The sequence below is a fragment of the Penicillium atrosanguineum genome (assembly GCF_028827265.1).
Source record: "Penicillium atrosanguineum strain IBT 20685 chromosome Unknown utg000001l_segment0_segment0, whole genome shotgun sequence".
NCBI classification, from domain to species: Eukaryota; Fungi; Ascomycota; class Eurotiomycetes; order Eurotiales; family Aspergillaceae; genus Penicillium; species Penicillium atrosanguineum.
In genome coordinates, this window is record NW_026623133.1 from 586,524 (window position 1) to 613,541 (window position 27,018).

At 48.3% G+C, this 27,018-nt stretch overlaps 11 protein-coding genes across 11 annotated transcripts; 7 read left to right on the plus strand and 4 right to left on the minus strand.

Moving 5' to 3' along the window:
• Window positions 1-891: 891 nt before the first annotated feature.
• N7443_000216 (TauD/TfdA dioxygenase family protein) lies at window positions 892-2,140 on the plus strand (the record flags this gene model as incomplete). The annotated part of the gene is made up of 2 exons (XM_056880272.1): window positions 892-1,350; window positions 1,400-2,140. The coding sequence occupies 2 exons, from the start codon at window positions 892-894 to the stop codon at window positions 2,138-2,140; spliced, it is 1,200 nt and encodes a 399-aa protein (XP_056745510.1).
• Window positions 2,141-2,416: 276 nt separating this feature from the next.
• On the plus strand, window positions 2,417-3,943 carry N7443_000217 (uncharacterized protein; the record flags this gene model as incomplete). Its single annotated transcript, XM_056880273.1, has 2 exons — window positions 2,417-2,806; window positions 2,957-3,943. 2 exons carry the CDS (start codon window positions 2,417-2,419, stop codon window positions 3,941-3,943), a joined length of 1,377 nt encoding a protein of 458 aa, XP_056745511.1.
• Window positions 3,944-4,266: 323 nt separating this feature from the next.
• Window positions 4,267-4,872, minus strand: N7443_000218 (co-chaperone GroES family protein; the record flags this gene model as incomplete). The annotated part of the gene is made up of 3 exons (XM_056880274.1): window positions 4,267-4,364; window positions 4,495-4,687; window positions 4,870-4,872. The coding sequence occupies 3 exons, from the start codon at window positions 4,870-4,872 to the stop codon at window positions 4,267-4,269; spliced, it is 294 nt and encodes a 97-aa protein (XP_056745512.1).
• Window positions 4,873-5,331: 459 nt separating this feature from the next.
• fip1 (cleavage polyadenylation factor subunit FIP1) lies at window positions 5,332-6,472 on the minus strand (the record flags this gene model as incomplete). The annotated part of the gene is made up of 3 exons (XM_056880275.1): window positions 5,332-6,175; window positions 6,227-6,276; window positions 6,326-6,472. 3 exons carry the CDS (start codon window positions 6,470-6,472, stop codon window positions 5,332-5,334), a joined length of 1,041 nt encoding a protein of 346 aa, XP_056745513.1.
• A 565-nt stretch (window positions 6,473-7,037) lies between these two features.
• N7443_000220 (FAM50/XAP5 family protein) lies at window positions 7,038-8,278 on the plus strand (the record flags this gene model as incomplete). Its single annotated transcript, XM_056880276.1, has 2 exons — window positions 7,038-7,276; window positions 7,333-8,278. The coding sequence occupies 2 exons, from the start codon at window positions 7,038-7,040 to the stop codon at window positions 8,276-8,278; spliced, it is 1,185 nt and encodes a 394-aa protein (XP_056745514.1).
• A 3,623-nt stretch (window positions 8,279-11,901) lies between these two features.
• N7443_000221 (chaperonin Cpn10) lies at window positions 11,902-12,357 on the plus strand (the record flags this gene model as incomplete). Its single annotated transcript, XM_056880277.1, has 1 exon — window positions 11,902-12,357. One exon carries the CDS (start codon window positions 11,902-11,904, stop codon window positions 12,355-12,357), a length of 456 nt encoding a protein of 151 aa, XP_056745515.1.
• A 1,866-nt stretch (window positions 12,358-14,223) lies between these two features.
• Window positions 14,224-15,834, minus strand: N7443_000222 (glycoside hydrolase family 76 protein; the record flags this gene model as incomplete). The annotated part of the gene is made up of 5 exons (XM_056880278.1): window positions 14,224-14,799; window positions 14,888-15,007; window positions 15,039-15,362; window positions 15,412-15,653; window positions 15,738-15,834. 5 exons carry the CDS (start codon window positions 15,832-15,834, stop codon window positions 14,224-14,226), a joined length of 1,359 nt encoding a protein of 452 aa, XP_056745516.1.
• Window positions 15,835-17,358: 1,524 nt separating this feature from the next.
• N7443_000223 (uncharacterized protein) lies at window positions 17,359-17,766 on the minus strand (the record flags this gene model as incomplete). The annotated part of the gene is made up of 2 exons (XM_056880279.1): window positions 17,359-17,554; window positions 17,609-17,766. 2 exons carry the CDS (start codon window positions 17,764-17,766, stop codon window positions 17,359-17,361), a joined length of 354 nt encoding a protein of 117 aa, XP_056745517.1.
• Window positions 17,767-19,060: 1,294 nt separating this feature from the next.
• Window positions 19,061-20,128, plus strand: N7443_000224 (uncharacterized protein; the record flags this gene model as incomplete). The annotated part of the gene is made up of 2 exons (XM_056880280.1): window positions 19,061-19,290; window positions 19,375-20,128. 2 exons carry the CDS (start codon window positions 19,061-19,063, stop codon window positions 20,126-20,128), a joined length of 984 nt encoding a protein of 327 aa, XP_056745518.1.
• A 2,013-nt stretch (window positions 20,129-22,141) lies between these two features.
• On the plus strand, window positions 22,142-22,558 carry N7443_000225 (uncharacterized protein; the record flags this gene model as incomplete). Its single annotated transcript, XM_056880281.1, has 1 exon — window positions 22,142-22,558. The coding sequence occupies one exon, from the start codon at window positions 22,142-22,144 to the stop codon at window positions 22,556-22,558; it is 417 nt and encodes a 138-aa protein (XP_056745519.1).
• A 167-nt stretch (window positions 22,559-22,725) lies between these two features.
• Window positions 22,726-23,229, plus strand: N7443_000226 (uncharacterized protein; the record flags this gene model as incomplete). The annotated part of the gene is made up of 1 exon (XM_056880282.1): window positions 22,726-23,229. One exon carries the CDS (start codon window positions 22,726-22,728, stop codon window positions 23,227-23,229), a length of 504 nt encoding a protein of 167 aa, XP_056745520.1.
• Between the last annotated feature and the right edge of the window lie 3,789 nt (window positions 23,230-27,018).

A 27,018-nucleotide genomic window follows, 5' to 3' on the forward strand; every position in this document is an offset into this window, starting at 1 on the left:
GCTGGTCTCCGGTATGATACGCGGCGAAATATGGCTACTTTATTCGTTGGTCTCGTGACGTAGAACTGATTGATAAGAGCCCGGAAACTGTAGAAACACTAGAAACCACGCCACGTTTGAAACTCCGGTTTCCAGGACAATGGAAATAGTCAATAAACGGAAATACATGATCAAACTAAAAATAAATAAGCCGAGGTTCAGATAATCTGGAATATATACGAAAAGTCCCAAGTGGTAAAGTGTGCAGAAGTGACGAGGCTCTGTTGCAACATGATCCGCCACTCTTGCGTGATCGGCCACTTAGCGCGCAACTCCGCCTGCTTAATTCCCACCTCCACTTGGCATGGTTTCACGATCGCTGCGATTGCGTGTGCATACCGCTAGTTTGCTCTAAGATATCTTGATGATCGACTCAAAGCAGCGGTGAGAATATTCTCTCACTCAGAAGTTTCAAGTTCGTAATTGGGAGTCGATGGCAAATCTTGCCATCAACGTCACTAAGATGGCGTGATCACCCCTTAACCGCTCTGGAAAGCTGGGGAAGACATTCCCCTGTGCGGCCCATTCTCCATTTCGTCACTGGTAAGTCACGAATCCCAGATCCATCGCTTCCTGTCCACTTGCAATTGCTTGATAATCGTTGCCGATGGCGCGATTCCCCCGGGCCCCATTGCACTATTGCACCATTGCACCATTCCCGAGGCGCAATCACGCAAGATTTCCATCCGGGGTTGACTCAAGGGTCCACTTGGGACCTCTGCTATCTTTAACTCTGTGTCTACATAAGGAGTTCAGTCCTCTCGGAACCTTGTCAATACATTCAGCTTCTACTCAATCAATCAATTCCGGGTGATTCGCACAACCTCTTGCACATACACATTAAGCGTCAACATGGCACCCTCACTCGAAGAGCCCATTGCCCCAGTTGCCTCTTCCACATTCGGGAAGTTCCCTACTCCCAAGAAGGTGGTGGCTGGCGACAACAAGTTTGGCTATGTCCCCGGACGGACACCAGTCGAACAGCACGACAACTATCCACATGAGGATTTGCTTCCTTCTTTCCCGGATATCCATTGGGCCCCCATTGGGGATGTCCCCTATTCAGACCGTGGCCTTCGAGGAGACCCCAAGTTCCGCAACCTACTGGCGGACGCCACAGCTGTCTTCGACTACAACCCCAAGATTGGCACTGAGATTCATGGTGTTGACCTTTCAAAACTCACCGATGCTCAAAAGGATGACCTGGCTCGTCTGATTGCCTACCGCGGAGTTGTTTTCTTCCGTTCACAAAAGTCTTTTGATGTCGAAGCTCAGCGGAAACTTGGACAGCACTTTGGTACTCTTCACAAGGTATGTTACCACGATGGGACTGATGAAAGCATGTATTAATTATATGCAGCATGCAACTACCTCTGTTCCCAAGAAGAAGGGCCTCGAGGATGTCCACGTTGTTTATACCGGCGATAACTCCGGCGACAACCGTGCTTTGTTCAGCCCCAGCTTCTTGTGGCACTCAGATGTTACCTACGAGGTACAACCACCATCCTACACATCTTTGAAGCTCTTGGCTGGCCCTCCCAATGGTGGCGGTGGCGACACCCTCTGGTCCTCACAGTACGCTGCCTATGACGTCCTTTCGCCATTCATGCAGACCTATCTCAAGGGCTTGACAGCTTTGCACTCTGCGGACATGCAGGCCAACGACACGCGCGCCCTCGGCCGGCCCGTCCGCCGCGACCCTGTTACCACTGTTCACCCCCTCATCCGAACCAACCCTGTCACCGGATGGAATGCATTGTTCTTCAACCCGGGCTTCGTGACTAAAATCATCGGCATTCCCAAGGGGGAGAGCGACGCCATTCTTCGATACCTCACAGACGTGGTGGCCACTACTCAGGAAATGCACGCTCGATTCACGTGGAACAAGGACGATGTCGCTTTCTGGGACAACCGCACAACGACACACTCTGCTTCATACGGATTCACTCCCCACCGGCGACACGCCGTGCGAGTCTGCTGCCACGCCGAGCGGCCTGTGCTTGAGGAGTCGGGCAAGTCGCAAGAAGACGAGCTTAACGCGTTGTATGGACTGCCACCGGTCAACAAGGATGGATCGCGGCAATCGAACTACAATGATTAGGGTTGAGGGGAACATTTGCATCGATGGAGCGCTTTTTTTTTGTTCATGGGCATGGTAATAAGCAGTCAGCGAGTCTGCAGGCGTTGGGAAATTCTTGGCAAATATCAATGGAATCTCATTTTCAAGGCATAAATTGGATACTTTATTATTGAACTTTTTAATTACTTTTAGTATCCCCTTTTGATTCTCTTCTTGTCGAACCTACCACTTCGATAACCACCGCGATTCTGTCACCTGTCAACATATTGTCTTTTTTCAAGTTACACTTCACACACGATGGCCTCTAACTCACCCTACACAGACCCTACGCTTAACGAAGATGCTTTCGATGCCCTCCATGTACCGCATTTCCGGACCATTGACAACCCTCCTGCAGCCCCGACTGGCTCACGCTCCAACAAAGACCTTCCCGGAAGACCAAGCCGTCTTCTTCCACCCCCGGATTCCACCACAATGGGCGATGAGTCCGGCGACCCGTTTGAAGAATCGACCATGGATGACTCCAAGGTCACCGTTGCCGCAGAGCAGGCCCACCTACTTTCTACTCCTTTGAAGAAAAAGCCGGTGAAGCCCCGTAGGGATGGACCACTTTTACCTCAAGTATCTCAGCTCACTGGTATTGAGGAATACCTTGGGCTAGCAAGGCCCCTCCCGGATCAAGAGAAAGTAAACATTTACAAAAGTCTCCTGGCACATTACATCGAGATGCCAGCGCACCACTCGTCCCGAGAGACTAAAGCGAACAAAGATACAAATATTGGAAAGTACAAGGTACGCAGTCTTTACCAACACGAAAAATAGGTGCTAATCTAACAGGCAATCTCTCATGTTATGGAGGACAAACTTCAAAAATCCATATCAAGAGAGGAGCCCAAATCTTCGCCGCCTGAGCAGCTTGTCCCTTCGTCAGGCTTAGGCAACCTATCTTCTTTCCTGTCGACGCGAGGCATCGTAGATTCTTCGGTTCCAGTCTCCAATAGTGCCTATTTCGCCCAGGCAGAGATAAAGAAGCCGGAAGGGAAAGAGCCACCACAATCTGCCTCTACATCTACATCTCCCGAAACTATCCTCAACATCATACCTCCACCAGTTCCGTCCAGCCAGCCTCTCCCTGAAAAGCCCACATGCTTCCTTTCAACAAACCTCTTGAAGACTCGTCTGTCCCACGTCCGACAACTTGACAGCAGCTCAAGCTTCAGACTCGTCTACCGAGACTACGATCCAAAGTCACCGGAAGCCGACATTATCATCTCACCAAGAACAGGAATCATCTTGACTTCTGCGCACACGTTGACTCAAAAATACCTCCCGGGAGACAAAGGCTCACGAGCAGATATCAAGTCCCCAGTCATGGAGCGCATCTACCAAACCACACCCCACTACGAGACGATGTACATCTTCATCTGCGTACTTTCAAACAAGGCAGACGAACAGATGCAAGATGCGGTTACTAATCTGTCATCATTTTGCACTTCTCTCGACGAGGAGACGACCATCATTCCCATGATTGTCTCTGAAACTGACGGGGCTGTAGCAGGCTGGATCGAGTACCTCGCTTATACTGAGCTTCCATCAATGATGCCGGCGATACGGCCAGTGCGATCACAGGAGACGCGGTGGGAGGTTACACTCCGTGGGTATGGACTTAACCCTTTCGCTGCGCGCCTGGTTCTGGACATGGGTATGACGTTGGATAGCTTCATTGAGATGAGCAATGAGAAGCGCCTATTACAATACAAAGACCTACTCGGTCAGCGAGTTCTACGGCGAGTCGAAACAGCCATCCAGAGAGACAAGAGCTAGAAGACTGTGGGATACAATGGAAAACCCATGGTCATGTCTCGGTTTGGGTTGAATCAAAACAGATATTATCTTGAAGAGCGGAGATCAATCGAATTACTCTTTATAAATACAGTACAAAGACGTGCAAGACCAAGCCAATCCAGCGCTTCAAAACTCAGTATGCAAAGGTATATTGGAGATTTTTTTTTTTCCTGTTTGAGATCGTTGAAATGGTCGAGCTCGTGCGCTTTATTATAGTACACGCCGTATGTCCTTAATTTCAGAGAGGACAAGTATGGAACGGCCGGGGTTGGTAGAAGAGACGAGGCAGTTGAGCTAACTGCTTACTCGTTGATCTTGGCCAGGATCTCGGAGTCGCGGAAGAGGCTGTACTCCTCCTCGCCGACCTTGATGGCGCTGCCGCCGAACTGTAGAATAAATTCTATTAGTTTGTTGTTCCAATTGGGGGGAAGGTGTGCTCAGGGTATTTTCATGGTGGTTGAACACAGAAGAGTGGAAGAGCAGGAGGTGCGACATACCATAGGGATGAGAACCTTGTCACCGGAGGCGACGCCCATGGGGGAGGCGCTTGCCGTCCTTGTCGAAGGCACCGGGGCCAACGGCGAGGACCTTAGCCTCGTTCTGCTCCTTGACACTGCTCTCAGGGAGGAAGATGCCGGAGGCAGTCTTGGCCTCGGGCTTGATGCGCTGGACCAGGACGCGGTCGAGGAGGGGAGCAAGGTTCTTGATGTTGCGGAGGACAGACTATTGAATCCGGAGTCAGTATCTAGCTTGAGCAGATGGAGTGGTTGGATGTTGATCGGATGCGAGAAAAAAAGTGGAGGCAAGGCGTAGGGAACACCAGCTTGGCGAAGCAATGCGTAGCTTTGCTGGATCCTAGTGGGATTGTTTTGTGCAGTAAATGTGGAATCGCAAAAGAGACATACCATTGTGATGGAGTTGGAGGTCTAAAAGGCCAAGAGTTGGAGATGAGAGTGGGATGGAGAAGGGAAGATGGAAGTGTCCGGGGAAGATCTGGACTTTGCACCGAGAAATTTCCAGAATGCCAAGACCGCAGCTTCGCCGAGGGCCATGCCCGACCTTCGGCTTCTCTGCATCTATGCTCCTTTGTTTATGCTTCTATCGTCCATTCGGACTATTTTTAAGCTTTCCATGCTATTCAATGGGTTGTGTGCTTTGATTATAGACTACTCGCTAACTCACACCTGCACAAACTTGGAAGAAAAACCCCTTCGACACACCTCCGTTCCCCCGGACTGAAGCTTCTAAATAAGCCTACAAAGCCGAAAGCCGAAAGCATTGAATTCTCATTCCATTTGCAATAAAACGCCGCATTATCCAATCCCATTGAGAATTCAACATGATCCTTAAGAATAAAGTGGACAGGACTACCACCTCCTCCCACGGCCACGGCCTCCATAATTCCCGCGCTGTTCGTAGCCGCCTCCGTATCCCATCTGGCCTTGTCCCATCTGGCCCTGTCCCATCTGGCCCTGTCCCATCTGACCCTGACCACCTTGGAATCCTTGGCCAGGACCTTGGCCTCCAAAGCCAGGCTGTCCTTGCTGGCCACCACCAGGCTGTCCTCCCATCATAGACTGGGCATGCTGCATGAACGCCATCGGGTCCATGGAAGTCGGGTCCATTCCCTGAGACATCATACTCGCGAACATACCCTGCATCATATCAGGGTTCATGTCTGGCATGCCAGGCATCTGGGGCATAGCTGGCGGGCCATTTCCTGGTGCTCCGGGTCCTGGCGCGCCCGGCATCGGGGGCATTCCCATACCCAGCACGTTTTGCATTCTCTCCATTTCCGCCTTCTGCTCGACAATGTCCTTCCGTGTATTTTGCTGCTTTAAGCAGTAGCTAACCCATGTAAACTCGTCGAAGCCGTAGTTGAAGAAGTCGGAAATGTCGGTCCCGGGGCGTCGCCAGGGCTTGTCGTCTGCGGGGAAGTCATTGTCCATGTCGCTAAGCATGATCGGCTTGCCTGTTGTCGGATGGACAGGGTTTCCATCGACATCGATGGTGGAGGTGTGAATGGCTGGGTATGCAGAGCCTGGCTTTTGCGGAGCGGCAGGTCTCGCGGCGAGCGTTGCGCCTGTAGCAGGAGTGGGCGCATCAATGCGAGGAGTAGCGGATGGTGTAGCGGATTTGGGGCCTATCGAAGAGTCTGCTGAGGAAGGTCGTTGTGTCTCTTGTCGTAAGGTCGCAGGGCGTGGATGGGAGCTTCAATAATCAGCTAAACAGAACCAATGCGCAGGACCAATCATGGCTTACATCTCTGGAGGCGCGCCAGCCGGAGCTTCTGTGATAATATTGAAGTCATCCTAGGATTTGTCAGTCCATGTTTTATCGGAACGAGGGGTGAAGTCTCACATCATCTTCCTCGACCTCGTACTCTTCCTCATCCATGTCATCGCTCTCCTGCCGTTGAGCTTGAGCTGTATTCTGGGCATTGTCGTTCGTGTGGGATGCCGGCACCGAATCGGCGGGATCATAGAAGTCGTCTTCCTCTTCGTCCATGATTCTGGTCTTTCAATTTCGTAAATGTTGCTGTAGCAAAGAGTAGCAGGATCGATCTCCGTAAGTGAGCGCGCCGGCCGTTTGGACTGTTTGCACTCCCGTAGTGAATGTCAACGCCCAGATATCGAGGACTTTTTGAAGTGAAAATGTACTGAAAATTAAAAGGAAAGAAGTATTTGATTTCAAAGTGTGCTATTTGCTCGTTCAAGGTGCCTCCAGGGATAATTGGTTGACAATCTGCGATACTATTTTCCTGCCTGCATGTGCTCAACATATATTCACCTTACCGCTACTTACAACCATCAGCCAGTATTTCGCAAGTTTACACAATAGATTCAAACCGAAGGGGGTTCCAAAGAGATATTCAGAAGCCACTAAAGCCACTGTAAATAAGTCTTTGAGCTAATTAAGCCTCAAATGTGCCAAAATCCATAGCTCTTTATCCTTCAATTATTCGCCTCATATCGCATAGAATCACGTGACTAATCTCCAAAGACCTCAGTGATTCCGATATTTGATCTTTTTCCCAAACCAACATCTCGAAGCTCTCGCGTCAGTGTAGAAGATGGAATCCGAGAAAGACAGCGAAGCCTCCACACCGCGGTCCTTCACGGGCCAGAGCGTCTCCGCGGAGGAAATGCTTAAGTCGCAAACCGTCGGTCTCGTGCATCTGTCGGACTTTCGCAAACGTCGCGCCGAGGTCTTGGAACAAAAGGACCGCGAGGCGCATGACAAGTCGCTGGGACGACTAGCATCTGGTAATTCAAGAAGCGCAACTCCCTCCACAGGCGAAGTGACTGACGGGTAAGTCAAGGGCCACATTCTTTCCCCGAGCGTCTAAGCTGATCGCAGCGCAACAGATCTTCGACGCCGCGAAGTGACGGTCCACCTAAGAAGAAGAAAAAGAAGCCGTTTATCAAGAGCAAGCTCTCTTTCGGTGACGACAATGAGAACGAGGATACTGGCGAAGAGTCCGTGGCAACCCCGCGTGACTCGAGCATATCGCGATCAGGTTCCAAGACTCCCAAAGACGAGGGTGCTACATCTGCGGCGCGTCGCATGAAGGCAAACCCGAATGCGGCACCTCCTCCGAAGGCGATGACCAAGGCTGCGATGGAAGCCGAGGCGCAGGCTCGCGACACACTTCGCAAGGAATTCTTGTCGATGCAGGAAGCGGTTAAGAATACCGAGATTGAGATTCCATTTGTATTCTTTGATGGAACAAACATACCGGCTGGATCGGTCAAGGTCAAGAAGGGAGACCATGTGTGGTTATTCCTCGACCGGTGCCGCAAGGTCGGTGCTGAATTGGGAGTTGGAGGGGCCAATGGAGCCTCGAAAGCACGAAAAGATACTCGGCGTGAATGGGCCCGAGTCAGTGTCGATGACTTGATGCTTGTCAAGGGTGATGTGATTGTTCCACACGTAAGTCCCTCAAAACATGGGCCATTGTTCAAGCTAACATGCTACCAGCACTATGAGTTCTACTATTTCATTGCCAATAGAGTATCGAGCTTCTCCAAGGCCGGCGGACTGCTCTTTGATTACTCGGACAAACCATCAGAAACCAGCGATGACCCCTTAAATCGCCCCGACGAGCAATTAGAAGGCGCAGACAAAGATGCTAGTGAGACCAAAGTGGTGGATCGTCGTTGGTATGAAAAGAACAAGCATATTTACCCGGCGAGTCTTTGGAACGAGTACGAGCCAGGAAATGAATTTGAAGAGAAGATGACTTCAACCCGGCGTGATGCGTCCGGAAATACATTTTCTTTTAGTGGTTATGATGTCGGGACTTCAATGTGATTATATCCAGGTGCAGCGATTCAACTAAGACAATGCTATGTTCGATGTTGGTGGTCGAGGCGAGCCTGCCTCAGGTGATCACCAACGCCCCCCCATCTTCCTCCATCAGCCGCCCCAATACTCACACGTTATGGACTTTCACCTGCGATGCAATAATCTTAAATGCCGGGTGCCATTGACGGAAAGAGCAGTGGTGACAACCTGCTCGTAAGTCATGTCTCCTTTACACAGCCCTTGGGCAACACTGATAGGTCAGGCACATCTTTTGTCTTGAATGTGCAAACAGCCTCGGACTTTCGCTCCCTACAGCAGGTGGTCGCCGGTGTCCAGCATGCCAGACACTCCTAAGCAACCCTGATGATACTGTGTCGACGAATTTGAACCCTACGGATGACTACAAAACCAGCGTGTTGAGCGGGCTTGACCCTAACACCATCATGGAGTGTACCGGCCGAGCATTGGGGTTTTGGACATATCAGAGCACGCAGGAGATGTATGTTCCTGCCTATTCTATCGCGATGTGCCCTTCAATGGCTGTAACAATCGTGCTGACCTATGTCCAGATTCTACCAAGATTTCTTGGGGAAGAGTCTCACTGAGAAATACAGCAACTTGAACACGCAAATGGACAAAGTAATTCACAACGCTAACTCGGAGATGTCAGTCCTTCAAAACAAGATATCTGGTCAGTACGCTCTGGACCTCACGACTCCGAGTTTTGGCTGACATTTGGAGACAGACATACAAGCTGCGCAAGAACAACTCGAGAAAAAAAATCAAGAGCTGGCTGATCTGAACCGAGAAAAGTCCAAAAAGCTATCACAGATGACAAACCTTTACAACCTTCTCAAAGCGCGTGCTATGCGGACTGAGATGCAGACCGCGGCTTCGGACACGGTCTCCCAGACATTAAACAACCTCTCATCGCGAAACAGCACCATGCTTCCGCCCATTCAAACCCACGTCCGGCCACCTCCGATAACCACCAAAGCACACAGTCGTCAAGGGCATACCCCGAAGACCCGTTCGTACCATTTGAGCCCAGAAGGGGTCGAGCGACTGCATCGATATCAGCGGAGTGGCACCGGTAATTCCAGGCGAGCAAGAGAACAGGATAGCTCCATTCCGATGGCTCCTCTAGGAAGGCTTGTCTGGAATACAAAGAGCCGTAAGTGATGCTGGACTATAACACTCGAGCGTGAAGCTAATCTTTTATCCAGCTCAAGGTCCAGCCTCGAAACTCCAGCATCGTACTCGCCTTCCGGCTCCCCCCGGACTCTCATCTTCACATGTGCCTCATCTGCCTCTAGAAGACGAGATCAATGCTCGCTTTGGAAGGTAGGGTGTGCCTGCTGCCAATTCGCAGCGCTTCGATGTGCCGTGTCTACCAAGTCTCTATATTTACCTTATGAGCGGATGAAATGTTCGCCAGAATGCGAGATTGATTAGGCTATATAATCAAATAGAAAGCTTTATGTTACTGCAATACGCTCAGAAGCGAGTTCATAACCTGAAGTTCTGGACGATTGAGTGTAGCCCTCCTTGTTCTTATCTACCCCGCCTCGGCTTCGCCCCGAATTTGGCAATTGTTTCCGCGCAAAGCTTATGACATATCGTGAACTTCGTACTTTTCAGCGCTTCATTCACCCCGCATCTCTATCCTCGGAGTGAATCTCTCGGCCGTTCCGGCATTGGCTTCTACCGGCGTGGCCGACTGTGATCGTCATGCCCGAGGCTTCTAATCGGGAAAGGCTGCGCTCTAGACAGGCTTGCCTTAACTGCCGGTATGTCTTACCGTTACCTGATCTATAAAAACCTTGTAATCAGTGCCTCACATCACACAGAAGAAAGAAAAGTCGATGTCCTGGTGAAAAGCCAGCTTGTTCAAGCTGTGTCAGGCTTAAACAGACGTGTAATTATGCCGCAGGGGACTCACGTCCATCTGTACGACAATCATTTCACGATATAATAAAAAAACCCGCTGCTTACTTGTTAATAGGACCGACTCACGTTTCTTGAAGAGAAAGTCGATCTCATCCTCAATGGCGGCAAAGGCAAAATTCCTGATCAATTGGATCAAGGTGCACCAAGAACATCCACAGACTCATTCGAGGCCTCCCCTGAGCCCAACCCAAGCAACGGGATTGATCAAGGGCCGCGAATATTTGACCAAGCGCACAACAATCGATTTCCAGTGCGAAATGGTCAGACTAGGAGTGACCGCCTCCACCAATCTGGGTTCCCAGGCCCAGAACTGCAAGTCTCTCCATCCACAATCTCTGATGGAATCGAGATCTACTTCGACCTCTTTCACCGACAACCAATCTGGTGCTTTAATCGTGAGGAACTTGAGCAGAATGAGGAAATCTCCACAGAGCTTGTTTACAGTATCCTGGAACTGACAGCCCGATTCATGCAAGAGAGTGAGAAACAGCGGTATGGAGAACATGCCAAGTGGTCTATCATGCTCCGCGTGGCGAATGGCACTGTTGAACTTGAGACTATCGAGAGTCTCTGTTTGCTTTCATATTCGGCTTTTATCGGTATGACTTATCCCTTTCGATGCGTTTCAGAAGACCTGTCGCTGACACCTCGAAGACGGAAATTTGCATCTTGGCCAATTCTATCTCGGCTTTGGCCTTCAACTATGTCGATCTGCCCGCATAGACCGAGTATTCGCATCTGGGGTCTCTTTAATAGAAGCTGAGCGTAAGAAGAGACTTCTCTGGAGCTTCCAATCCTTGGATCAGTTTTGCAGTGAGCAAGAGGGTATCCTTGGCACGGCCCCTGAGATCTGGCGTCAGTACTATATTTCGGATGGTAGCAATGCAGGCTTTCCTCGAGATCACGAGGCGTCTGTCAATACATCTGACATAGGCATCTGGAGCTTCGCAGCGCACTTTGGATGGGTGTGGAGCAGAGTCAGAGAGTATGTTTTTGACTGTGCTCAAAATAAGCTCACAGAGCCGTGGCGGCTTGATTCGATCTACGCTAAATGTGGACAAGACATGACAGAGATCGAGAACAAGGCGAGTTTGAGTACCCTTACTTTGATACTTCAGCTGACCTGCTTATAGGTCCCTTGGTGCCATCGATACGATGTAGTCAAGTTCTTTGAGCGCAAGGCCGATGAGGTCAAACTCAACAGAGATTACTGGGTACCATGGATCAAGCTGCAATTTACGTGGCATGCCATTTTGACTACGTTGAATCATCCATTCTTATACATCGTGGCATCACAACATCATCCAAATCTTGCGGTGCCGAATAATTTCTGGAGAAAATCGTCCGAACTAGTTTTGCTACATGCCACGTGGATTATTCGCATGATTGATATGGTTACCGAGAAGGAAGTTCAGTTAGTTGATCCGTTTTACGGACACGCAGCCGCGATCGCAGCCACGGTTCACCTTTATTTCTGCTGTGCGACTGATCTACGGCTCAAACAAAAGTCAAAGATGGATTTCGAGAAATGCAAAAGATTTTTGAAGAACTTTGCTTCGTTCTCTCCTGCCTGTGCAACCCTGGTATGTCTACGGAAGAGGAAGCGACAGAGACAAAGCTAATGACGAAAGGTTCAAATGCTGGAGAAATTGGCACAAATTGCTTCTGGATCAGAAAGCATGGACTTTGAATGGGCACCATCTAAACTGCGTCTCAGTATTCCATTGATGTGGAATATCTTGCAATTCAACGTCTCAGACTTGTCCTCCAGACCAGACACCTTGCTACATTCGTCTCTTGCAACCACAGACCCCACAAAATCAGACGAATACTCAACTCTCGAAATAAATGTTGCCCTGTCCCCACCAGAGATCACGATAGACCCATCTGCAGGACAAAATGCGTACCTCCCTCCTTTTCTGACCACCATCTCCTCGAACCCAACTTCCCCCAAAGATACAACGGTTAGGGATATCGTGGTGCCCTCAACAGATAGTCTGATGTTCAACGTCCCCTGGCTTTGGACTGGGGAGTCTCAATTCTCCGATATGGAATCCGCGAGCAATTTCGATCCCGAAACAGCTGTTGGCAATATCGAAGGGTTTTCTACATGGTGGGATTTTGGGAACTTGTAGGCTCAATTTATGCATTAATATACAATAACCTTCAAGCATTGGACTCGCCATCTGTATAATTTTCAAGCATTATGGAGAGACCGGGCCTTTCGACATGATCTATACCATTTGACATAGATTTGTTTTATCCCGACTAGTAGTCTTTAACAGATCAAGGTTACGATATTTTTCAGGTCTCGCAGTCCGGAGCCGGCGGGCGTCCACTGGACCTATAAAACAGATGATGCCAGTAGATATGGAGATAGGTTACTGAATGATTTGGAATGATCAGGTGGAACTCCCCGTCTGAAATTATAAGAAAAGCAAGAGATTCCCTAATTAACAATAATACTAGTATTGCGCCACACCATGCCGATGTTCTTAGAAACCTTCATGAATTCCATACATTAGCCTCCAGGGCATAACATAGTCTAGATGACAATATTTGGCCGGATATATGCTGAAGCTCCAATAAAGTCTTTTCTGGTTGAACACCCATGAACTATATAGTATTAACTATTGTGATCAGGCGCAAGCGAAAGTCGAATCCACTTTCAAAATAGCGAGGCGCTCAGACTGTGGAACTTTAATAGCTTAGACCGCCACATTGGATGGACAGAGGCGCAAGATTCTATAAGATATCATGATCATTCAGGGAAATGGAATTCGCCCAGACAACGAGGAGACTTCTACTTTATGCCGCTTCACGTCGTCAAAAAATTCCCCTGGATATTAGACCAAGATGGCACTCATATGATGCTCGTTCGAGGCCTTTGCTTCATTACGCGAGAATATCTTGATATCCCCTAGGAGGCTGATTGCATCTGGGTGGAAAGGAGTGACTTCATTGGCTTGTCAGCCTGTTGAAGGAGTGGGTCTCCGCAGTGGCCCCTTTATTCGGGGTCTTCCCCTCACAAGGCACCGCTTGTACCTATGTACATCGGGCGTAAGCTCTACAACAGTAGTCAGTCATCTCTAATCTCCAGCCTTACTGACTGCGTTTTTGGGAAGGGGGCGACGAGCCTGGGAAGGAAGACATTTGGCTGACTTAGTGAGAAAAGGACCTAGTGTTTTTGAAGACGCTGGGCCTAGCACGGTTAGGGCGGCTAGTCGAAAATAATTGACAATTTTGTATAGGTGTAGAGTAAAGCGATCGACGATTCTACAGTCAGAGCCTCGGGCTCTATCAGGGAATTGATTTGCCGCCAAATGGTTAGATAATCTCCAGGAAGTAACTATCTATTGTTAACTATAACTACTAAACATCAAAAGTTTTTACATAATTTTACGGACATGCAGGGTCGCGGCGCAAGGTTAGACCCGTGGTCCGGGGTGCGGGTCCGAAGTTAAGGCCGATGGTTCGGGTCGTGCCGAGGAGCCGTGCCAAGGTCTTCTAATACCTCTAGTCCGGACGCTTACAAACGAGCAGATTCTACCCCATCTCTTTTGTCGAGAATTTGTGGGGAGTGGGTGGCAATACCAGGGCGAAAGCAAAGAACTACGCGTTGCTAACGCTAAGCGGCAGCATAAGCGCTCTCGAGTAAATAGGCAGATGGCATAAGGGTGCAATGACAGGTCAACAGGCGCATGAACATATCGAACTTCAGGGAGAGGCTATTGATGGTTTGAATGCAGGCAGTGATCTGACTCACCTCTCTGTTTTTGGCGTTTTCTACCGGATGTGATGACACAGCGTGGACTATTCGCACATGGGTTTTGCTCGCAATCTGGTCTAGCCAAACAACAAATGGCAAAATTCAGGATCCTTTAGATTAAAAAGACGCGAAACGGCATTTGATCCATAGTGATGCAGGAGGGAAATATAAATCGGCCGAAAGCCTCGCCCATGCTTCTTGACCGGTAGTTGGACTCTCATTCTAGAAGGGCTCAAGGGTCATTATACAGAAAGATCACTGCGCCTACCATACCAGCCACGAAAAGCACTGTCAGGATTCCAACTCCTGCTCTATCTACCGTTGTGACAGTAGGCAATTGTGCAGGCCCCGAACTTTGCCTAGTACCAGCGTTCGGGTTGCTTGTGCCGTTTCCTCCTGTTGCTGTCGAGACTGGTTTTGAGGATGAGTCGAAAAATTTCAACATGATAGCACTCATCATCTGACTACCACTGATTGCATTTTCCATTGAATTTTGTCCATCATATCCGCTGTACCAGCGGTTACCACAGAGGTTTTGGCCATTGCCGGTGCATGACTTTGCAGCACCCTCGGCAGAGACTTGGAGTTTTGGTAGGATCTTCTCCTTAAGTGAAGGGATGATCAATGCAATATCTGCAAGCCACGACACCGTAAGACCTTTAAAAAGTGGCCAATTCGCGTCTTTATAGCATTGACCTGAAGCTTCGCACGGGTCTGTGATCACACCTCCATATTTAGGTAGGAAAAATGTAGTAAACAATGACTCCATCAGGTTGTTTGTGATATTAAGCCATTTACTATCGTTAGTCTATAACGAAGTTTGTTATTAGCATGTCATAACAGGATGTGTAGTTTTGGGTTGTTAAAGAGGTGGGAGATAAAGGAAGAATACTTACATAGGCATACATATAAGCAGCGCCAGACAGATAAGTCCCATAGTTGTAGGTCCACCGGATGTTGTCAGGAAGGCTGCAGCCATCGGGCCCCCCCGGAGCCTGCACTGACACTATCTGCCACTGCCCAAGTTTATTTATCAACCAAATTCACAGTGGTAGACCAGTCCCAAACTTTCTCAGCCCACTTTGCGTACTCTTCCTTTTGGGTATACCAAGCGAGACGCGCTGCAAGCATAAAAAAGCCACCGTTTGATACCGCGTTCTTCAGGGTATAACCACCTTGCCACACTTCTTTCTGCCAGCGAAGGCCACCCCCGCAAATACTCGTGTCCCAGCCGCCTCCCTTTGGGCTTATCTGGTTATTGAAAACACCTTCAGCAAGGGTAAGCCAGGTGTCACCACTTGGACGATTCGGCAGATTATATTCTGCTGCAGTAATCGCCGCGAGGCCCCAGAACATTTGATCATCATTTCCCTGTAGAATGGTCAGAAGGGTGACTATATATATTGAGATGGACACTTACTACGCCTATCGCCCACGAAGGCATGTAGTCTCCGCCCGAACCCCCCTGATGTTGCAAGCCGACGCTGACATCTTCATTATAGGTTGTGTCGTTAGTAGCATGCCAATAATTGAGACATGCCAGAAACAATGCAGCACCTTCCCACCAGGATCTTGAGATAAAACCTGGGTTGTCTGTCCCATTTTCTTTGTACCATGTCATCATATTGTAGGTGGCGGTGCTCCCGGCATCTTTGATCGATTCTACTCATTGAAAAAACAATGTAATTAGCAAATCAGCCTTTCAAACAATAGGATAATATCTATCTAGGTGATTCAGTCTCTTACCCTGATTGTCAACATTCAGGTCAAGCGCGTAGACACAGCTGGTTAGCAGTAGAATGTGCAAGGCCACTATGGCCATATGCCCGGCATCTTTAATCATCATTGCACTCAGTATGACCGCAGCTGCAGAGAGTAAACGAGAGACCCACGTTTCCTCGCCGGTGCTGTGTTAAAGCCAAGGGCTTTTTTGGAACCTGGATTACGAGACGGTTCAGCCTGGAAGCGAGCGAGGCGAAGTATCGAGCCGATTTCATTGGAGTGATTCAGGGCAATGGGACCAATGAAAAGGTGGAGTAAGCCCCACTTGAGGATCTGTATAAGCAGAATGATTCGTTAATTATTTAAAATACGGGGATCTTGGCGGCTCCTATCACTCGCATACAACCGACCTGTATCTATGATACTGGGTCGGGACCCATAAATCTTCTATAGAATACAACCATACTATACAAGACAACGGTTTCTAGTGTGACTAGAATCCTTGGCGAGATATCTGGTTGGCTTGCATGAGGCGGGAAGACTTCCCGGTGTCCCCGACGCACGCAATTATTGACGGCGCGTTAGACCACCAAAGGTTGGCTGGATTTTATGCGAGAAGTGGTCTTACAGGGCTCTACGAATTGGCTGCAAGGTTTAGCTACACATTCACGACGGGGAAGTGGAATTCTGCCTTTTCGCTGTGAAATTTCCGAGGGGCCACTGGAAAGCACTAATAGTATGTTGCCAAAAACCCTGTGATATCGATTAGATAAACTCACTCTACTAACTATTCAGAGAAGACCTATGTTCTGCAGGCAGGTGTGGTATGTCGTGCCCGTTTTTGAATTGTAAGCGGAGAAAGAGGGTTCACGCCAGGCAAACACAGATAGCTTCAAGCAAGTACAATATAGGACAGGCTTGAGGCAATTTCAACAGCTCGCTGCCAGAGTTCGTGTCCGAACATGGTGAGAAAACATATGTCAGCATCTTTGCTCATTCTCTAAATACTCAATAGCAGCCACCCGCTGTACACGAGTAGGGAGCACAGCATTTATCCGCAGCTTTGCCGCATGCATAGCCTTGCGCAATGCATGCAGTTCGGCCCAGTTACTCTGTAGAGCAGCTCTAAACAGACCTCGCCCCAAAGCAGATGTCGCCCCCAACCACCCCCATCCCGGCCCCCTTGACTTCCTCTCTTTGAGAGAAGTTACATCATGGGCTTAGTACTTGCTGTTCACACAGGAAACCTGCCTACTCGTTCTTCTACCTGATTCCTTTGATTTGTGACTCTAATGTTATTCCGTAATAAAATTCACTACCCACCCGCTATCTACTGTAGAGCGATCTTAATAAGATTGAAGCGGTCCACCTGGAGCTTGATACGGGTAGTCCCCAGTATGAATAGACAGAATAACTTCGAAGGAGAAAAAGGCTTCTAGGTCAACCCTCCGGTGGGAATGGATGAACCGAAGATGAGGAGTATATTTCCAGCGTGTTCGACCTGGAAGGAGAGGGAAGAGAAGTCCCATTCGGGTACCAAGATCAAGTGGACCACTGATCTTTCCTTCGGAGAGGGGACAATTAAACCGGTGATTTCTCGTCACTTGAGGTAGATGGAATCCACTGCCTCACGACTCTACCAAGCTTAAAACTCCTGCGCCAATCGCTTCTGCCTCTCGAGCTTCCTTCGAAGGTAAGCCGTGTAGCCGGTTAATACAACAAATCCAAGTCCCACAAAGAAGACCAACGAGTTAAACCTTCGATCACAAGCTTTTTCGTCGTTCCAAAGGTTGCATGTGATAAGCGAGCCATAGATGAAAATCATGAGCGCTAGGAGAGTCCTGATTCCATCAGCGTGATAGCTCTATCATAAAGACTCGATAAGCATCTCTTACTTGTAGAAGTGTCTGGCAAATGGTGCTACAAAATATCTGACAACGAGGTTGTCCGGAAAGAAGTCCGCAATCTCAACAAGGCGGTTCGGAGGTGCGTCATCGTCCAGCTGGGCGCGATCAGGTGTCGATTTATGGCTTTGAAAAGTTGCTTTTTCCATACTGATCAATGTGGTCGAAATCAACGACGAACCCGACACCTAATGCAAATGAAATGAAGGGAGGTGCGAAGGAGGTAGAGAATAGCAGACTTCGCTAGTGGAGCAAAGGGCAGAAGAGTGAGACAGCTAAGCTTCGAATACAGTCGTCAACACTGCACGATTATCCTGCGCAAGGTACGAACTACAAAAATAAAATACTGTTGCCTATTGGGCCTCGGGTGAGAGGGGGCGGTCCGTGCGGATCAGACCGGATTTTGACCGCATCTTAGCATCTGGACGCACTTCGAGGACATGTGCCTAGATCCACTACCGCCCGCATATTTAGACCTTTAGTGGTGGACACCAGCACCAACTTCGTAAGGACGAACTTCAAAGTCATACAAAATAAATCATATGTACGGATGTTGCAGGTCAGCCGAACCTACACATCTACCTAGCATTACTGGACATGCGTACCATTCCCTTTCCTATAGACAGATCTATCGGTTCCAATTGTCATGACTAACGGATAGTCTGAGAAGTGGGACCCACAGGGTCACACCTTTTGCGTGAGTTTCCGCCAAGGCCCTAATTGATCCTTTCCCGGGGTGTATCACTGTTCTCGAGGCGAATAGTTATGTAGGATATCAGAGACAATTTTTGGTCACCCGAGGGATTCGTGCGTGGCCACCATAGCACGCCTTCCTCCCTCTTCTATTGTTCGTATCTGGCTATAGTGTCGTGTCAGGATGTCTACGGTATCAAGGGCATCAAGTCTTTGATACAGTAATGTGATTAATGTGCCAATTACGCTGACTTTCGTTGGTCTGACCAGCACAGGGATTCTCATGGACTCTAAATAAGTGGACCTTGAAGATTACTACCATGGGGCGAACTATAGCGCCGTTTTTCGAGGCGGCTTGACACTCTGTATCATGGCTCTGTCGTTAAATCGGCTCAAGACGGTTATTTTGCAAGTGAGAACCTCAATGCATGGAGCCTAGCTGCAATAGTGAGGCCATATCTGGAAAAACCTCCGCGTGTAGTGGGACCACGGGGCTACATTGAGACCACATTGAGGTCGTTCTGGGCTCCCATACCCTTAGGGGCTAGGTTCCTGATTATACTACCAGCAAGGGCTGAGAAAAAGAGAAAGCAAGTTGCGACATTACCTCAATTAAAATGAGCTTAGCATGAGGAAGGCCTAGTCGAATTTGAGGCAATGAAAACACGTATAAAGAGGGCCTTCAGTAGGTGAACAAGAAAGATCAGCAACAAACACTTTTAACGAGCATTCGAGAACCACTCCTATGCAATGAAGTTTATCAATCAATTCTGTCTCATCCTCGCTTCTACTGGACTGGTCTCGGCCGTCCCAGTGAACCAGCTTCCTTCTGACCTGGATCATGGTGCCCACGAGTTAATAGGCTACGGCTCCAATGAGGTTGAGCTTCGGAGTCTCAATACCGCGAATCCTCTGGAGGCACGAATCGACTGCAGGAAATACGGCAACACAATCGTGAGGATTGGTACTAGCTCTGCCGTGTAAGCATTTCTTTGTTCCGTTTACCCTTTTCGTGTCTTCATCTATTGTTGATAATATCTTTCGGGTTCCTAACACAAATGAAGGGTCGCATTTATCCACCTAGGAACCAACTATGCCCAGCAGGTCTGCAATAATGAAGGCGCCACCCACTGCGTCAAGTACGTTGGCTACGTGCAAGGCGCTCTCGACATTCTCTTCGTTGCTTTGGCCTACGTGCATGGATCCGTTGGCGTTTCTACTACCAACGAGCAGTCCTCTTTCGTTGATGGTGCGGTGCGGCGCGACCTCTCTTCGAGCCCTTCTTGGGAGGGCCTGGATCAAGCTCTTCAGAACGATGGTTGGAAGTTTGATGTATTGGAGCAAATCGATATCTCCAACCTGACACTTTCCAAGCGAGACTCCGACCCTACGCTTGTCCACCGTTCTATCGCCCGAAACGTGGTATACGACGACCAGGGCAAAACCTCTGATATTGCATTCAACTATTTCGATAACGGCGACTTGAACTTGCACTTTTCTGGTGACTACGGACACCTTCCTTCCGGCCTCGATCAGAGCTCGACCCTAGAAAGACGCTTCAACGGTGCCGGATTCAAGATCTCAGCTACAACACGTGTACGCTCGAAGCTGACTCGGGATCACGAGAAAAGCATGGCCTATCGCATTGCACAAGATTGGGCGAGTGATTCTTACAGATTCTCGATGTCTGATTACATTGGACTTGTGAAGACCGATCACACTGCCAACTTCTATTTCCGTATCATTCCTGAGGTCAAGGGATTCGGGCTCAACTATGAGAGCGTCAACATCTGCGGCCAGCTTGCAGGATTCCTCTGATATGGTTACATCTTGCCTAATTCCCTTGTGCCTTTGAATGTGTCAAGCCTGACGGAATGTGAAGTTTATGGAGATGTGTGAGCCCATGAGATTATGGAAAATTAGCGCTGACGACATGTGGTGGAGGATCAGGAACCCATAAATACTTTTTTTAGACTTTGTGGTAATTATCGATGGACTCAATAGACTCAGGGGTTTGTTTGCGTCTAGGAGTACGCACACATACTAAATCGCTGTATAATAAAAATCTTTAGTTCTGGAGAAGCGTTACGTGCAAAGTATGGTTCCGAAAGGTATTGGGTCAGGATTAAATCCCTTCAGTAAGAACAGCTACTGCGTAGTTCCATAGATTCCTATCCAAGTAGGTCATGCTAGTCAATCTGTCGGGATGGCTGCTTGTTTTTTGCGAGCATCTATCACTTGAGTCCAGATCTTTGCAGCATCATCCCATTCCCCTCTTTAAAAAGCAATTTTTCCTGCCGTGCTCCACATCAACAGTTTCTGTCTCTATAGATAATTTATGACGGATTCTAGTCTCGAAGCCGTCCTATGCAGATGTCTATATATGGCTGTCGCCCAGAGGAAGATGGGTTACGGCATTCATAGCCTGGAAACAGATGAATGGTACGGTACGCCTTGTTCTAAAGAAAAAGAATCCCAACGCGATATAAATCTTTTCCTCCCCTATCAAACAGAACCTCGCCCCTGCCACGCAGCAAGCTGTCGGGTCTGACGAAGAGTATTATACTGAGAAAATCAGTCTGGCGCGCCCCACTGTGGGGCAAGTCTCTTTGAAAACTACGTCGGTGGTTAATCATAGAAAAAGCTATGAATTACTAGTAAATTACTCGAGGTGACGAGTAAAGTTGGTCACCTCGTCACCCCGTGACTGAAACGCCTGGAAGTTTTGACTATCGGAAGATGACACCATAGTCAAAGGATATTCGACAACTTATCCAAAAAGGGGCAACTTGACAAATTCTATCTAGCTGTTACACTTATACTAATATCAGTTTACATCAGGCACATCTCGCACCGCAAACGACAGCTTTTACCAACGACGTCTGGATTAAGAGGATTCTGATATTCCTCTCATGCTTACAACTACCATTCCAGCTTGTTGAATATCCCCAGTTTCGCGCTCTAGTTGAAACAATCTGTCTTGCCCCAAGCATGCCAGAAATACCAACATCGAATAGTATCCGTCGCCGGCTACAGGTAATTGTTAAGGAACAGCAACATCGTCTCCTTTAGACGCTACCTAAGAATGGAAAGCTTTCTATTACATTGGATTGCTGGACCTCCTCACCCGTTCGCCAGGCCTTGATGGCAGTTACTGGGTATTTCATCGATCAAGAATGGAACTACCGCGACATACTACTTGGCTTTGAAGCTGTTCATTGGTCGCATACTGGTCTTAATCTTGGCGTAATTCTATTTCCACTTTTACAGAAGCATAAGATTGAGGATCGGGTATTGACCGTTACTAATGATAATACGTCTAATAACTCAACGCTAGTAGAGAGTCTTAAGAGGTCTGCACAGGCGCTTAAGCTACGAAGCAATATACCTATTATCCGCATGCTATGTACTGCACATGTCATTCAGCTTAGTCTGAAAGAGCTTCGTGGTCAGACGGAAGCTAATCCGAAGAATGAGAGAGAAGAGATGGATTTTACAAGAGGAACGGTATCCTCTCGTCGAGAGATTCAAGAGGTCATCTACACGTTGAATAAGGCAATATTATCTCTTACTTATCTTTCTACTACCCTACTGACAGTCTTCAATCTATTAGATCCAAAAGCTTGCTGTCTATATCACCAAGAGTCCCCAGCGCCGAGAGCATTTCTTGGAGCTTCAGAGTAAAGAGCTAAAGCTTGTACCGATGCAAGATGTCATGACCAGGTAAAATTCTACCTATCTGATGCTCCGGCGAGCGAAGCGGTCGCTGTCAACGTTTGATGATTTTTGCCAAGTATTTAACCAGATGGATGTTCAACTAAGCGAAAAGAAATGGTTGACTATCTTCTTTCAATCACCCAGCCATTGTTTAGCTTTACCAATGAGGTCTCAAAGAGTAGAGATATCACTATCCATACCGTCTTTGACATCTACTACGCTCTCTTTGCTCATCTGGAGAAGTCAACGAAACAGCTAATGCGAAAGAAGAAAATGTTCATGCTCAGAGCACTTAAGCATACAAGCAAGAAGCTTTCACAGTATTTTGAGGCGACAGATAATGTTGGCAACGATCTCTACGCAATTACTACAATTATGGCGCCTCAGAATAAGATGGAAATCATCCAGAAGCCAGAGACACATGCCTATGCCACTCCTATGTCCAAGCGACGAACTGGGTGCTTACTCGGCACCAGACCTTGCAAGTTGTGGCTTGCATTACTTGCGTGTTGTAACTTCAACTACTCATGAACCTGCTCATTATAATACTCAGCCTGTCAGCCACAGTTTTCTCTTCTTGACGCCATGTTACACACTTGGTGGAAGCTAGGTTTTCCAGCAGAAGCACCTGCAGTAGATTGCCATACAGTTACTCATTTGCAACACCTGTTCATGACCGGTATCCAACGTAGCCATCAATGAGAGACGACTACACTGAATGGGAACGCTTCTCCCATCCGGACCCGGACGAGGAAGACGCTTCGATTCTGGACGAAATTCAAACCCTGCGAGAATTTGCCGAGTCCTTCGGCACAGCCATTGCTACTGCAGCAGAGGATGCTGCACGCCAACTAATGTCGCTCGTCGACGAGGGCCGCGTGGTCGAGAAGCACCAGAAAAACGTCGTGGACAAAGGCGAACGTGTCTCCTGGTTATTATGGGATGCTACTATCGACATGCCGCGCTACCAGCCTGCCAGTCTCAAGTTAATTGAAGCGATCCGCGCGCTGCCTCAGCTGGAACGAACCGAGGAGCAGATCCGCACCGGCGGTTTCGAGGACCGACTAGAAGCCTGGAGGTCCTTGGAGGCATTCGATTACATTTGGTCGGAGACATATTCCCGTGAGTGGCACTTTGATTTTCTTCTCCCGCCCCTAACAGACCAACGCCGTGCAGTCGGTTTCTTTGCTCCCATGGCATAACGGCTTGAAATTTCGGAGATATCCACCAGCACATCCTCCTGCCCTACATAGAGTTCCTCCTAGGCAGCTGATCTCATGTCCCGAAATGTGGGCACTATGCTAATTCTTTTCATCCAAGGCTGTTGGGAGATGAGATACGGCCCAAATCCCTATTACGGGTGGACTGACTTCCACAGCGCCAACGCTTTTTATGCGCACTTTCTTGCCGTTTATCCTCCCGAATCTCCCGATCTCAGGGAGTTAACCGTAGCATTGCGACTGATGGTATTCGCCCTCGAGCAGGATCCATGGACCCATGCCCAACAACCTCCGCCGCAGTGGCAAGGCCACCGCTATCGGGACACTGGTCGCCCTACTGATTATATGCAAATGCTGAATGTAATGGAGAATGAAAGGCCATGATGGAATTTGCGATGATTGACTGGCGTATTTTAGACTGATGTGCACGCTATGGTTCCATTTTTTGAGTTTGCCGGACACATTATCTTCCGGTTTGTGGGAAAAGAGACCTTTCTCTCCTCGAAAATTTAAAAAAGAGGGATTCCAACCTATGGTACGGAGACTCATTGTTCTCATTGGAAAGATGGAAATTTTGGAAAACGCGGTAGCGATGGATAAGTGAGCAAGATGAGCTGATGGAAAGAACACGAGCGGACGCCCGAAAGATTGTGCAACTCATGCAAGAAACCGAGCAACAGAATTGAGAGATACGCTTGGGAAGTCAAGGTTAGCATTAACATACCAGAAATAAGGACTTCTTTCGTCGTCTATTCTGTTCTGCTCATCGGCCACATCATCTGAATGCGACTTGAACAATAACGTAATTCACGGTCTCGCCAATCACAAGGTCGACCCGGTCACCTAACCGAAGTCGCGTCTCTCTCCTTAAAATTACCGATTCAACCAGCAACCATGCCACCACAACGCTCTGAATACAGTCAAAAATTAGCCAAGCAAGAGGGTAGGATTCTAGGTTTTTGCACTTGTTATCTGGAAAGCGGAAGTAGTAGGTTTTTGACCTTAGTTACCAGTCATCGGCATCTAGTAAGGGGAGATGGATAGCCACAGGAAGTCCTTTGTTGGGTATTTTTTTCCATGGCTGGAAAGTCACCTCTCTATAGGCAAGGTCTAGTTTTTCGAGAATTCTGCTGCTGCTAAAGGCCCTTGGTAGTATGTGGTTCCAGCCCAATCGGGTCTAATAATGTATCTATTGAAAAGGGGATGGCTCGATGGCTGTCTGGCAATGCAGACTGGACAATAGCAACCAACGAACAACACACACACAACCTGCACGTAGTAGAGGTCGTGCTAGGGGAGGTCGCAAGTGTCCTTGGTGAGGCCGTGAGGTCGTACGTGCAATCCTGGACGCAGCAATCCTAAATGAGGCCGTACGGTTTTTCCCGACTGAGCCCGTATGGAGTGTACTTAATATAGCATGTTGAACGAAAGAATGTAGTGACAACTGGAATGAATTGGGTAGATGCCTCTTCTCTCTCTCTCCTCATGTAGAAGCTGCTGCTTACACCTAAGGTATTCGTGACACCTCAGGCCGCAACTGTATTCATTATGTCATGCGTTCCACCACTACACTATGTAGAGGTACGAGCCTAATGAGGCTTTGCTTGGACAGATATTCTCAACCTGCAATTGGACATAGCTTCTATCCACGAAAAATTTGGAGATTGTACTTTGGTCTTGTTGCGCGACGCATGCGCTAAATCGGCAAGCCAGTTGGGTTGGTCAAATTGGTGTGGGGCCTAGGGTCCGGAAATCCGGCGACTAGAAGAGCCGTTCGAAAAACCCTCTTTCATTAAAGAGACCGAACATAGGTGAGATGAAGAGTAAAGAATGGACATCAAAATGCTCACGCCCCTCATGCACATAGTGACCTATATTCCGGTCACCCATAATAGCAAAAACAGCGGTACCATAGCCAATGTATAGACATAACTGCTCAAGCTATCTCGGAGTCTCATGCATGATTAGGAGGAGAATTGAGCATTTCAACAGTCTATAGCTCATATCCCCACTTATTAGTGTCTTTGAACTCTCGAGATCTAGTTCTACTAGGGTAGCGCAGGGTAGCACTGGACCCCTACAGAACCGGTTGAACTAGACAAGCATGGAGAACTTCCGATAAAAGGGGTATTAGGTAGAGGTAAAATGCAACATGTGACTTGAAGCGATAAAATACATTATCACTTTACTCTCATGGACAGTAGCGATCTATCTATTGGCAAATGCTTTGCCGGCACCGATGTCTTCAAAAATGGCGGTCTTGCAAACAACTAAATAGAAAAGTTTAATAACTCTTGGTATTTCGCACTCGAAACATGAGAAAATCAGACAGCTTCAATCTCCCTTATTCGGATATCCAACGGGTGCCTCTTTCTTTTGAGTTTTAAGTCCCACCAGACTAGTGCAAGGTAACACTGAAAATTGATCACACCAGGCAAGGTACAGTGGCGCCGCAAAGGTCTGTGACCCCCTGCTTGACCGCCAGCGGTACCGCCTTCCTATCATAGCCTACCCAACCACCTAAACGCGTAGTCATGTATCGCATTGTGTTTTATATCTTGATCATCAACTATCCTAAACCTCGCACAAGAGCTTTGCCAGTGTCTAGTCCTTCATTTTAGCTATTGAGTAGGATTTTTGGAGGTTTTTGTGCGGCACAGTCTCTGGCAGAAAAGAGCGGTCAGCCAGGGGGTCACAGACTTTTGCGGCGCCACTGTACATGGGTGATGTCCATATAGAGTTTAGTCTCGGGGAGTTGGCCGCACATAAGCTTGATTTCCTATTCACATATCCACAAGCTCGCGTCGACGCATATAAGCTAGGTACGATACAAAATAGCTTCCGAGCAACAGGATTAATACCGATTGATCCTCAACAAGTACTATTAAAGCTAAATATTCAGCTTCGGACGCCAACGCCTCCCGTAAGCCGCGGTAGTCAATCGTGCGCTTTTTACCCATATATGCCCGCGAATGTCGATGAGCTTTTGAAGCAAGCATCATCAATTCAAGCTTTCTTAAAGCAACGCTCAAAAAGTCCGCCATCGCCTTCGCAACCCGCGTTAAACCAGCTTATTAAAGGCTGTCAGATCGCAATGCAGAACGGTATACTTCTCGAGCAAGAAAATAAGCAGCTACGCGCTGCGAACGCTACGCAAAGGCAAAAGCGTGCTCGTATGACTAGATTGATAGCCTGCGATGACGGTCTATCCGTACGAGAGGCACTACAGCCCGAGGAAACTCACGAGGAGCCCTCGCAGGTAATACTAGCTCAACCAAGCTTACTACCGCGGGACACAGAAGCACCGAAGACGCGGCGTCCATCCCGATGTACAACTACAGGCAGATCGGACATAAGAGGAATGTATGTAAAGCTAGAGATTAATCAATATAGAGGCGTCATGGTTGAATAATAGGCATAGAAGTGTAGAAGAAGTGGTGGGGTGGCCCACTCGCTTACCGACCACGTTATAAATTGGCAGAATGATAGATTAGACAAATCAGAGTTTCCATACGCCTGATCAGCCTGACCGCTTATATTCGAAAGTTTCCTTAATCAATCAATTATTCCAATCCGCATCATTTTAATTCCGCTTGACCTCATTGGTCCCTCAGCATACTAGGCTATACGAATATAGTCTCTGTAGACAGAGAGCTTGACAGAGATGCTACGAGCCAATCACTTCTCATCCTGTCGTCCGGCTGTAGTAACCCGTACAGCAATCGCGCGACCGAGAGTGATTCTCACCCAGGTTCTCATTTTCTCGCCACG